The following is an 11,293-nucleotide window of genomic DNA, read 5'->3' on the forward strand; positions in this document are numbered from 1 at the left end:
TCCCTTACATCAGTAATGATTGCCTGGTTAATGTTCGTGGCGCAATGCGCAAGGGGTGCGTGGCTGGATTAGGAGGTTCTTTATCTGAGGGCCAGGTTGAGTACGTGATTCTAACCTTGTTTTTTCTGTGCCCAGTGCATCCACCGCGATGTAAAGCCAGAAAACATCCTGATAACAAAGCACTCGGTCGTCAAACTTTGTGATTTTGGATTTGCTCGCCTACTGAGTGAGTGCCCACTTGCTGCTGACATGGATTGTTAACATGTGGAAGCTCAAATGAAGCGTAGGATCAGGCTTTCAAACACCAGCGCAGACTCACTTGTCTTTGTCTGATGCATGTGTAAATCATCCTGTATAAAAGCTGGTGTGTTTTCACAGAGCAGCTCTGCTAAACGCTGGGTAGAGATCCCCAAACCAGCTTAAAGGGAGCTAGCCCAGACACCGTGATGCCAAGTGCCTCTAAACAACAAACTCCGCTGGCGCAGGCAGATGGCAGTCAGCTTTGGGCGTTGTGAGCTGCCCAGCGTGGCTTATGCAATGCTGGAGACACAGCTGGAGCTCCCTGGCAGGAGGGTTCCCTCTGGCAGAAGGCGCTGTCTCTGCAAACAATGGCTTCACATTTTCCGTTGTAATAAACCCCCCCCATCTGACTTTTTTTTTAGCTCTTTTTCAGACAAATCACGTGGGCTTTGAGAACTGACCACTGACTGGTGCAGGGCCCTGCTGTGGAGCTCTGCATATTTTCATTTCGAGAAAAATACGGTCTTGAGTTTTGCCAAATCTTAAGTGTTTCCACAGTTGGGTTCTGCGAGTGGCCAGTGACTCATCCTCTTCCTGTAGCTATTGCCTGCCCAGGAGGTGCCCCAACACGTGTAACAACTGATGGTGGCTTGTCTGCATCATTCTGATCCCCTATTCCTGTTTGTTTCTCTTCTTCCTGACCCCAACCTAGCTGGTCCGAGCGATTACTACACAGACTACGTGGCTACCAGGTGGTACCGCTCTCCGGAGTTACTTGTGGGAGACACGCAGTACGGCCCTCCCGTGGACGTGTGGGCAATAGGCTGTGTCTTTGCAGAGCTGCTCTCTGGGGTTCCCCTCTGGCCTGGCAAGTCCGACGTGGACCAGCTGTACCTCATCCGGAGAACCCTGGGTAAGTGTCTCCTCTGCGCCGGTCAGAGCCCGGGACTTGCCGATGCCTTTGGCAGGACTAGGGCTTGCCCAGAACTTTCCTCTGAGGTGGGAATCGGGATTAGCCAGGAGGTGAATTTGCTCAGTGGATCCTCCCTTTAGGAGGTGCTGGGTTATTTGGGGTGTTGCTGTCCTTACAAGGGAGATGGGTGTTCTGGCATGACTTACACATCTCATTAGGAGATTGTGTAGCTGGAGTAGGCCAGGCTGGATGAGGCTTTGGGCAACCTGGGCTAGTGGGAGGGGTCCCCGCCCAAGGCAGGGGGGGGGGCTGGGAGGGGGTTGGAACTAAATGATCTTGAAGGTCTCTTCCAACCCAAACCGTTCTGTGATTCTATGATTCGATGATTTGATGAGTAACAGATGCTGCTGCAGGTGCTGGCAGCATTTGGGAAAATTGAGATTGGCATCCACGTGGGTGATGACTGTTCTTCAGAAAAAGATCTGTGGGGTTAGAACTGGTTTCAGCGTGTGTGAGCCAGCAGTGCCAGGCTGCGGCTAAAAGGCTGACGAGGGACAGGGCTGTGGAAGCAGGATCATTTCCTGAAGCCATCCTTCCGCACTGGTTAGCAGTGGCGGCCCCTAGGAAGCTGGGTCTGGTGCTGGGCAGTTTTAGAAAGATGTGGGCTGTGTTAGGTGACCCGCGGATGGCCCTTCTGGTCCTTTGGCTCGGTGACAACCAGGGTGTGGGGAGCACAGGGCCAGCCCCGCAGGAGGCACAGAGCCACCTGTCCCTGCTGCTGTGCTTTCCACATCTTCACCTGCCACCACACAGACAGGAAAATGAGATGCCTGTATCAGAAAGGACCACCACACAGACAGGAAAATGAGATGCCTGTATCAGAAAGGACCGGGAATGTTTTGCTTAAAGGTTTGAAGGATACAGGTATTTTTCAGGGTTTGGTACCAGGCAAAGCAGTCCCTGCTTCTAGATGACGAATAGTTGGATTTAGTTGATCATGGCTTTGGAGGTCTCCTAAACGTTGCCGCTGCCTGTTGATGGCTGTGTGCGTGGGAAACAGAGCGTGAACACCAAAGTTTGACTGTTCCACCTGTTTGTCTTTATCCACCTTTAGGAGCCACTCTGGATTTGGAACAGAGGTTAAATAAAAGAGCCATTATCCATGTAACACTTGAATTAATCCAGTCTCATCGATTCTATTTGCTCTTGGTGTGTAACATCTGATTTCTCAGGTGGAAAGGAACAACCCCCCACTTTAAATGGAATGAACTGAGAAGTGTAATTTTTACTGAGCAGTTTATAAAACTACAACAGTGACTAATGGCTTCAAACATATGAGCTCCTTAGCTAGAAAAATAGTTAAGCATCGATTGTTTCATCCTCCAGAATACATTTATGCCAGCATTAAGTGAGTTATAATTTATTTTTAATGATAGGGTTTCAGCCAGAAGGAATTCCCTTTCGATGCAGGTGCTGAACTGAGGCGGTACTGACAGAGAAAAGCTCCTCGGTCAAAGACCTGTAATTACGGTGATTTGGATATTGTACTGGCTCTTTTGTTATGGATTTGATTTTAACATTTTGCTTGCTCTGAGCTGCTCTAAGCTTCAGAAAAGGGCCATGAAGCTGCACTGGGGAAAAGCTACAACATGTTCCTGTTGGTGCTGCATTTCAGCTCTTTTCTATGCAACATCCTCAAGAGGGTGCAAAAAGAATTTCACCCCACATGAGCTAAATTCTATCGAAGCTGGAACCCTTGTGGTTAACCTGTCCCCTTCCAGCAGTCAGAAAAGACCCGACTGTTTATGCAGACAGGCTGCCTCTTGGGAACCCTTTTCCTTTGAAAATGCTGAAATTAGTGTGGAGACTCCGACAGGGCACACCAACAGAGCCTGCCCATGCTGCCCTGTGGCCGCCTCCAAAACAAACAGTGGCTCCTGCCAGTCACTCAGCAGAGCCCAGGGCCGGTCCCTCACTCTGATGGGAGCAGGGGAGCTAGCTGCTGATCTGATCTTGCTTAACGCTTCGGGAGGGATCCCTGGCTGAGGGTGCTGTGGCACGGCTGGAGGTTCAGATCCTGGTAGGTGTTTGCGCAGCACCCTCTAGCTATGATGCTGAGACACATTCCCTCGCTCACTGACACACGGATCTCGAGTTCCACCAGCGCACAGTGGAGGTACGGGTGCTGGCACAGAGCAGACGAGGGGTATTTTTGCTGGTGGAAATCCAAATTTGCAGTTACCCAAACAACGCAGTGATAGGATCTCGGCATTTGGCATGGGGAGATGTACAGAAATGTGTATTTTTCAGGGCCACCAGCTGTAGAGGCCACAGGCTCTGCTGCACAGCACAGAAACTCAGAGCCTGGAAGGTGCACAGCAGCTGAGTGCTCCTGCTCCAAAACTGCTCCCCCCAGCTGAATTTCTTGGAGCTATTTCCAGCGTGAGGCCTTGGGCAGTTGTGACTGCGGGCAGCTGGAGCTGTGTGGCCTGGCCTTTCATCAGTGTGGTCACACAGCTGTGGGATCACTGGTGGTCCACGGTGGACATTAGTTTTCACAAAAAAACATTTTGTCAGCTCACTTCATGGTACTCCATCTCTTTAGATGTTCTCTGGGATGTTTTCAGCCTCGTTAGAGGATAAGCGTGTTCTACGCGGGAACTGTAAAAACAGCACACTAATCCAACTTTGTTTCTTTTTTTCTCGGTCAAAGGGGATCTTATTCCCAGGCACCAGCAAGTGTTCAGCACCAACCAGTTCTTCAGCGGGGTGAGAATTCCAGACCCAGAGAGCATGGTAAGAGCTCCCTTCAGACATGCTTCTCCTAAGCCTCGCACTAACCAGGAATCTGTCTGCAGCGCTAAGGAAACATGGTGTTTGGCCAGAGAAATGTTCCTGCTTCCCTTCATCCAGAGTAGAAGTGCCATCTGCTTTGGAAGCACAGCTGGAAAAGCCTCGCTTACTCAGCTTGACTACTCCTTTGCTTCACAGAATTTTTTCCAAAATCCAAAAACTTTGCACTCTACTTTACCAGTGTACACTAGGATATTATTTGGAGGTGGCTGAACCCCTCCATGAACATTTTAAACCGATACCCTGTGTAAAAGCATCAAACTCATCATCTCTGCTGCTTCTCCCCACTTCTGGTGGCGGTGCAGCCAGTCTTCCCGTCCCCAGCAGTGCCAGGCAGCTCCCCTCCATGCGCGTGAAGTGACAGATGAGTTTTGTGACGTACAGGTCATGTTGATGTGGAAGGCTGCTCCCTGATGAATTAAAAGCTTGCTAATATGAGTACACTCACTGTTTGGGTTTTTTTTTTTTCCCCTCCAGGAGCCGTTAGAAATGAAATTCCCTAATATTTCCCACTCCGCTTTAGCTCTCATGAAGGTAAGAGTACGACAGGTAGCAGAGGAGCTCTGCGCTGAGACTGAGCGAATGCAGTCTGTCTTGCTTACCCAGCTGGCAAATGGTTTTGAGAGTTGGCTACTGAATTATCAGAGATTCATTGAAAAATAGAGCTGGAGGGGATTTGGAGAGGACTTTTAACCCACTCCTCTCTAATCCACTTGTCTTTATTCTCTTATTAAGATGCAGTGAATGGAAATTGTGGGGCGGACACGTTAAAAAGGTGCAGCTGTGGCTAGTTATCTGCTGCTCAACACTGGAACAACACAGCTAGTGCTGTAGTGGATTTCCCCGTTTAAGAAAGTTGTCCCGGTTCAAATGAAAGTTACGGGCTTCACTGGTTTTGGAGGCTTGATGGTTCGCTACACCACACAATTGTAACCGCCCCTCTAGCCACAGTTTGTGGTATTGCCTTGGGGCAGTTGGTCAGTATTAGCTGCTTTGCAAACTTGTGCTGGCTCTGGAAAGCCAGGCTCTGAGAATCCATTAAAAAAAGATGAACACGTATCTGTGTGAATACTTTTTGGCTGTGGTGAGGAGCTGGAATTGTGCAGAGCTGTTTAGCGCATGTTTTGTGTGATCCTTTATCTTTTCTAAGGGTTGCCTTCATATGGACCCTGCAGCGAGGCAGACGTGTGAGCAGCTGCTGCAGCATCCGTATTTTGACAGCATCAGGGAGGCAGCAGATCTGGGGAAAGAACATGAAAAAACGGCTCGGAAACCAGCCAGGCTGCCTCGGAAGCACGTGGCAGGGGTAACATTTTTGTGTATAAGTATTTAACGTTCAGTGCCTAAAGAGGGGACTGGGTTTCAGTTTGCCTCACAGGAGGTGTGCTCGTGCTGGCAGTTGATGGTGAGAGAGAGCTCCTGCATTGGACCGATCTTAATTTTAGCCCAACGAGAAAACAAACCTCCTGGCTAAGGAGTAACTCAGCACAGACTGAATTCTGCAGCACAGCTCTGCTGAGTCGCTGAGGATCAGCAGCACAGCCATGCGAGAGATCAGGTTTGTCCAGGAATGTGCATTCCCGACAAAGCGTAGCAGGAGAGCTGAACAAACGGGATGGGCTCATGTGGCTGGTTTAATTTGGAGTTCTCTGGGATCTTTTTGGTGCTTTTGAATCCCAAATTATGGAGATGGCAAAAATGCCCAGTTCCATGTGTAACTGCTGGTGGGATGTGATCCCTCGCTCGGTTCCAGACGTTACACAGTGCGCTGGGTGTTTCTGCAACTGGAAATGTCTCCCAGCCATTGCGGTCTTTCCGGACTCCAGCCCAAGTCTCCACATCAGCCTCACGATGAGAGTCATCCAGCAGTTCTCTCTTCCGGTGAGCCACGTTCCCCAGGAGAGCTATAACCGGGAACATGCGGGAAGTTGGAAGTGTAGGATGGAGAACTGCTACAGCACATAAATTCCTGGATCCAACCAACTCGCCTCTTCCATTTCTGTGACATTGGCTATAGCAGTAAGATTTTTCTTGCCTTGGATGAGTGGAAGAAAGACCTTTAATGAGCTATTCTGGTCACAGTCCAGTTGTAGAACACCAGACTCATGACTCTTAGTTTGAGAAGTACAGGGTGACAGCATGAATAGTTTTATAGCTTTTTGAAAAATGAAACACATGCTTTATTCTCATTTTGCACAAATAACACACTCTGTAACTTCTCCTTTAGTTACAGCACCTGCCTCAGCTGACCAGCAGTAACATTCTGCCGGCTTTGGACACCAAGAAGTACTGCTGCAAAACAAAGAAATCAAACTACCATTTCCCTAACATCTAACTGGATGGCAGATGAAGAACTAGTTATTGTTCAAAGTTAAGTCATTTTGAATTTATAAAAGGAGGATACGTGGTGGAAAACAAAATGAATACATGTTATGACATCTGCAGAAGTGGTTTGTAAAGTAATGTGCTCTGGGTCACTAATGGAAGGAAAGTGCTGCACAGATAGGTTTGTTTTGCTTTAATTTGTGATTGTATACTGGTTCAGGATTACCGCAGCCCGGTGTTTACAGTGTGGATTTAAAACTCTTGCCTCTCTGTCACCTGTATCTCAGACTCGGCAGAAGAACTGCAACCTTGCCAAATAAATCCGAGGCCCGCTGTGGCAACACCATAATAGCGCGTTAGGCTGGGGCTAAGGGACAGATCCTGCAAGGAGCTCTGAATGTCTTACTGGTGCAGGCAGAAGCCCGGTGAGAGACTGCCCAGCTTGTGCAGTCAGTTACAAACCTGCTGCAATAGCACTGCTATAACGATCCTGTCTGTCGTACATCCTGCATTCATAGATCACCAAGCATTAAAAGTGCTTAAAAGGACTTAATGTGAGGCTCAGCAGGCTCTGTTACCGGGAGAACATACAAACAACAAAACCTGTTGTTTCTTTAGTCTTTACAGAGTTTCTCCTGCCTTTCTTCCTTGCACTGAGGTTGGTTTTATTTGCTGCTTCTGTCAATAGTAAAGTCACTTGCCTGTAGTGTTACAGGAATTTTTTTTATCAAAACTAATTCATTAATAAATTTCTAACAGTGGCCAGACACAGGCAGGAATTCTGCCTGAACATATGTACTAGAATGATCTGTATCAAGTTTTAGTATTGGGCAAAGAACATCCTCTTTCTACTTAAAACCTAGAGAAAAAACGGGGTTTTTTCCCAGTACTGTTCAGAGTTCAACAACAGTAAAAGCAATTCCAGTGGGATAGATGCCATATCCTCACAGAAGGTGCCTGACCACCTTTTATTTCATATCATATCCATTTTCATCTTGTACGCTGCGTCCGGAGGTAGTTTTGGTTACGCTCAGAAAGCTTTGGTGTCCCAGTATTTCCTGTGTGGATATTCAGCCATCCAACCCCGTCCCTGTGCAAGGCAGCGCGGCGCCCCTGCTCGCTGTCAGCGGTCGAGAGCCAGGCACTCAGCTCCCTGACGGGGCAAGATTCTCGGAGAGTGAACAGCTCCCATTCCCACAGCACCAACAACACACAGTAAAAGCGTACAGTGTGGCTGTTTCACAGCACCCACCTTCTTCCCACTCTTATTTTGCACAAGAGTTTCCTAGCAATCAAATATTTGAAATTTTCTAATTGATGTATTAATAGTTTCCTATAAAAACAGGAAAAAAAGTGACCGTACACAGCAGCTTACCTCCTCTGTTGTTGATTCACCATATAGTTGAAGCTTAATAAAACTTAATTGCATAATTTGTTGAAATAAATACTATTAAATCAAATACATCTCGATTAATTACGTGCAGTTGTGTTTATTCTAAATCCAGCTCCAGCTCTAGGTTTGGCAGTGCCTGCTGCAGCATGTGAACAGTAGTTTCTTTCTGTCTTATTCCAGGAAGGTCACTCAGATACAAATATTCAAGGTTCCTATAAATATTTAAAAAGAAAAGTCAGCAACTACTATTTGCCTGTTGACACAGAAATTAGACAAAGGATTATACCACCATAGTTATTTGGAGTATTTTTAAAGGTTACTGGTTCTAATGGAAGTGTTTTCCTGAAGTGAGTAATTAAAGTTTTAACTCATCCTAAGTTCAGTCCTTCTACACAGCTTAAAAAGAGATCCTGGACCCCCCACATCACGAGGCTCCCTTATATTAAATAGTATTTAATAATTGCAGGAGCAATTTAGTAAAAGCTATTTTTATGTAAATAATGGAGTGATATAGAAACCTTCTGTGGGATGGAATCCAAGTCACCACATTTGTGGCTGTCTGTTAACTCCATGTAATATTGAACCGTTTGGAGTTACTTTAAGGCAAATAAAGCACCTACAGCTGTGCTCCAGAGGTGCACAGCACCCAGCCCGCCCTGCTTCCCGTGCCTGGGCACTAGAAAACACAGCTCTGCCCCGAGACCTCTCGGGCTACAGCGAGCACGAGATAACACAGTGATAGGAAGTAGTGTGAGGTGTAGGAAGATGGTTTGAGCTCCTCAGCTCTTCCAGTCAACATAATCCCAAAAGCGCGGGGTGGGAGCAGCCGGGGAGCAAGCAGAGCTCAGCAGCGCACGTACGTCAGCTTGTGAAGCGCAATGATGCCTTTATCTGTGACGTTCCCACAGGAAATGATCTTCAGCTGGAGGAGACTCTTCTGGAGAGTCTTTGTCTCGCTGAGCCTCTGCAGACACTGGTCCTGGATGTAGATACACTTCTGCAGCTTGATTTCTGTAACGTGTTCAAGACCATCTGGGAAGACAAAAATGAGTCTTTGCTTCAGAACACCAGAACAACCTGTACTGCTGTTAAGTTCTCCATTTAGTAACTGCCTCCCAAACCACCCAGCAACATGCTCCTTTATAGAGTGGGGCTGTAACACACAATCATCTCCAAAGTCCCTTTGCAGGACTTCAAATACATGAAAAACCCGGGGTTTGTAGCCTTTGGTAAGATTCTAAGAGCTTTGACATGGGCAAGTAACAAAAAACTCTACAAGTTTGGGTGATAAACAATGACTCTGACTTAGGAACATACCAATGCAGGAAATTCAAGGTCTCCTGCCAATGAAAAAATAAAATGTTCTGTTCCTTCCTTTGGTTTTTGTTATTTAACCGAGACCTGAAACACTGTTTTAATCTCTTGTTTTGTAAGAAACTGGGAGCTTGGGGTTTTTTTTGGTCTTTGAAGACATCGTAAATGCCTGGAGAACAAGTAGTAGTATGACTTCACAGACACCAAAAACATCACTTGGTTCAGAAGGACAGGACTATTTAAAGTAGTGCTTTTTGCTGCCAACTCCTTAAAACAATGAACTCAACAAAATAGCAAATCTCTGTCGCACTTCCTTAGTGCTACTGTCACTTCAGGTAAGGGCTGACGACCTTCCCATCTCTTTCTGCTTCACACCACACCTCCAGCAACATCTTAGGAATTACTGAATATCTGTAAAGTCATTTTAAGGAAAAAAAGAAAGAAAAAGAAAATATTTCAGCAGGTTTCTCTACATCTTGGTAAGGAACAAGGAAGTGACCTGGTTATTCCTATTTTGATGCAACTGGAAGAACAAAGACCATTCAGTGTAGTCTTTGCACGCTGTGTCTACATTACCCAAATAGTCAAACCCTCTGTACATGATGCAGGACTCGGTGGCGTTAATCGCTTCTATCTTGTACTTCCCCAAGGGCCCCGTGGGGAGCCCGTTGTAGTCCTGCTGCCACTTCTGAGAGCCTTGATACCGCACCAGTGCCCCACATCGCAGGAGCCACTCTGAAGCTGCCCTGTCGGGGCCAACGGCTTGTATACGTTCGTAGTCCACTCTGCCAAGACAGAAAGAGCGTCCACATGGTTTCTATAAGGTGGCAGATTTCTTGTCATGACAAGAATACTGCTGCACAACAAACATTTGGTTATGTGCATGATAAGGTGTCAGAAAAGTAAAGAATATAATTTACTAGAAATGGTTTAGTATAATTATTTGGATCATGCTGGTTCTTAGTCTGGCATGAAGTTGAGTTTTTAACCTGTCTTAAACGGCAGATGCTTTTGGTAAAAAAAAAAAGAAGGAATACAAATGCAACTTGACTTAACCCTTCTGATTGTTTCCTTCCATCTCTGTAAGGAGAGATTAAAAATGCCTTTCTCTACACAGAATAAAGCTTTACAAAAATTCCAAATTTTTCTCCCAAACATATTTTGCTTATATAAAAACCTTTAACTGCCTGTCACATGTATGTCATTCCTGAAGCCTTTTTTCTTCTAAAATTACAATGTTTTAAAAAGACGCACTTCAGCAATTAGTTTAAAAACTTGGGTCCGTTCAGGAAAAGGATCTTTCTTAGTCTGGTGAGGAATGCTGAAGACAGAAGCAGAGACCTGGAAGAAAATCCTACCTGGTTGAGCTTCCCGCCCTGTTACGGCAATCTGCTGCACCATGCAACCCTTTCCACAGAGCTAGAAGACACACGGCAAAACTATGAGCTACCGGCAAAACTTGTGGGCAGAGAGAGTTTCACAGAGAAAGGCTTTATCCTTCTGAAAGAAAATGTGAAACCTTGGTGTGGGTGAATCACATTGTAAACGATGGCTTGGTTAGACGCTTTTCCGAATAAGTAATGGGAGCGTGGTGCTGCTGCTGGTTTAAATGTAGTCAGGGGGCAAAGGAAGACCAGCATTGAGGGAGAAAACCCGCATCGCCAGCTTGCCTTGGTCACCCCAGGGAGGGGAACGAAGCACACACCTTCCTCTGGGAATGCCCAGCTTTGTAACCGGAAGCAGGTAAGGAACAATCCCTGCCAAGCAGACACATGCAATCTGATCATGGAAATGCCTTCTCCAGTCCTGGCACTTAATTCTCTCTGCTTCATAAACCACGCGGTGGATACGTGGGACCCGTTAATTGACCTGTTGTAGCTTTACCCTGGCTGGCAGCCAAACACCACAACAACCGCTCACCCTCCCCGCTTCTCGAGATGGGGAGAGGATTAATGGGGTGAAGGGAAAAAGAGACTAATGGGTTGAGATAAGAACAATTTAATAACTAAAATAACATTGGAAATTATAATAATGATAGTAATATACACAAATGAGTGACACACAGTGACACTGCTCACCACCCTATGACCAAGGCTCAGCCTGTTCCCAGCCAATGATCCTGGAACAGGAAGAGTCCCGAAACCACAATCCTGGAACAGAGATAAGAGCCCCAGTGTTCGAGAGACTGAGATGACTCTGAGAGAGTGGTGACCTGGAAGGAGAACACCTGGAGCATGAGTGGGGACCCAGAACCA

General features: G+C 46.6%; 2 protein-coding genes across 2 annotated transcripts in view; one reads left to right on the forward strand and one right to left on the reverse strand.

Annotated features, from left to right (window-relative positions):
• The window catches only part of CDKL1 (cyclin-dependent kinase-like 1 (CDC2-related kinase)), a gene marked incomplete at its 5' end in the record, with an annotated part of 11,224 nt that extends 4,883 nt beyond the window's left edge, over window positions 1-6,341 (forward strand). Inside the window, 6 exons of the mRNA XM_010074266.1 lie at window positions 136-226; window positions 953-1,153; window positions 3,867-3,949; window positions 4,484-4,540; window positions 5,157-5,312; window positions 6,234-6,341. Coding sequence (XP_010072568.1) covers window positions 136-226; window positions 953-1,153; window positions 3,867-3,949; window positions 4,484-4,540; window positions 5,157-5,312; window positions 6,234-6,341 — 696 coding nt within the window. The remainder of the gene's footprint in view (window positions 1-135; window positions 227-952; window positions 1,154-3,866; window positions 3,950-4,483; window positions 4,541-5,156; window positions 5,313-6,233) is intronic.
• A 1,409-nt stretch (window positions 6,342-7,750) lies between these two features.
• Window positions 7,751-11,293, reverse strand: part of ATP5S (ATP synthase, H+ transporting, mitochondrial Fo complex, subunit s (factor B)) — a gene marked incomplete at its 5' end in the record, with an annotated part of 3,958 nt that continues 415 nt past the window's right edge. The window contains 3 exons of the mRNA XM_010074267.1: window positions 7,751-7,936; window positions 8,585-8,756; window positions 9,615-9,823. Of these exons, the coding sequence (XP_010072569.1) occupies window positions 7,822-7,936; window positions 8,585-8,756; window positions 9,615-9,823 (496 nt within the window). The remainder of the gene's footprint in view (window positions 7,937-8,584; window positions 8,757-9,614; window positions 9,824-11,293) is intronic.

Source organism: Pterocles gutturalis, unplaced genomic scaffold, assembly GCF_000699245.1.
Source record: "Pterocles gutturalis isolate BGI_N339 unplaced genomic scaffold, ASM69924v1 scaffold13842, whole genome shotgun sequence".
NCBI classification, from domain to species: Eukaryota; Metazoa; Chordata; class Aves; order Pterocliformes; family Pteroclidae; genus Pterocles; species Pterocles gutturalis.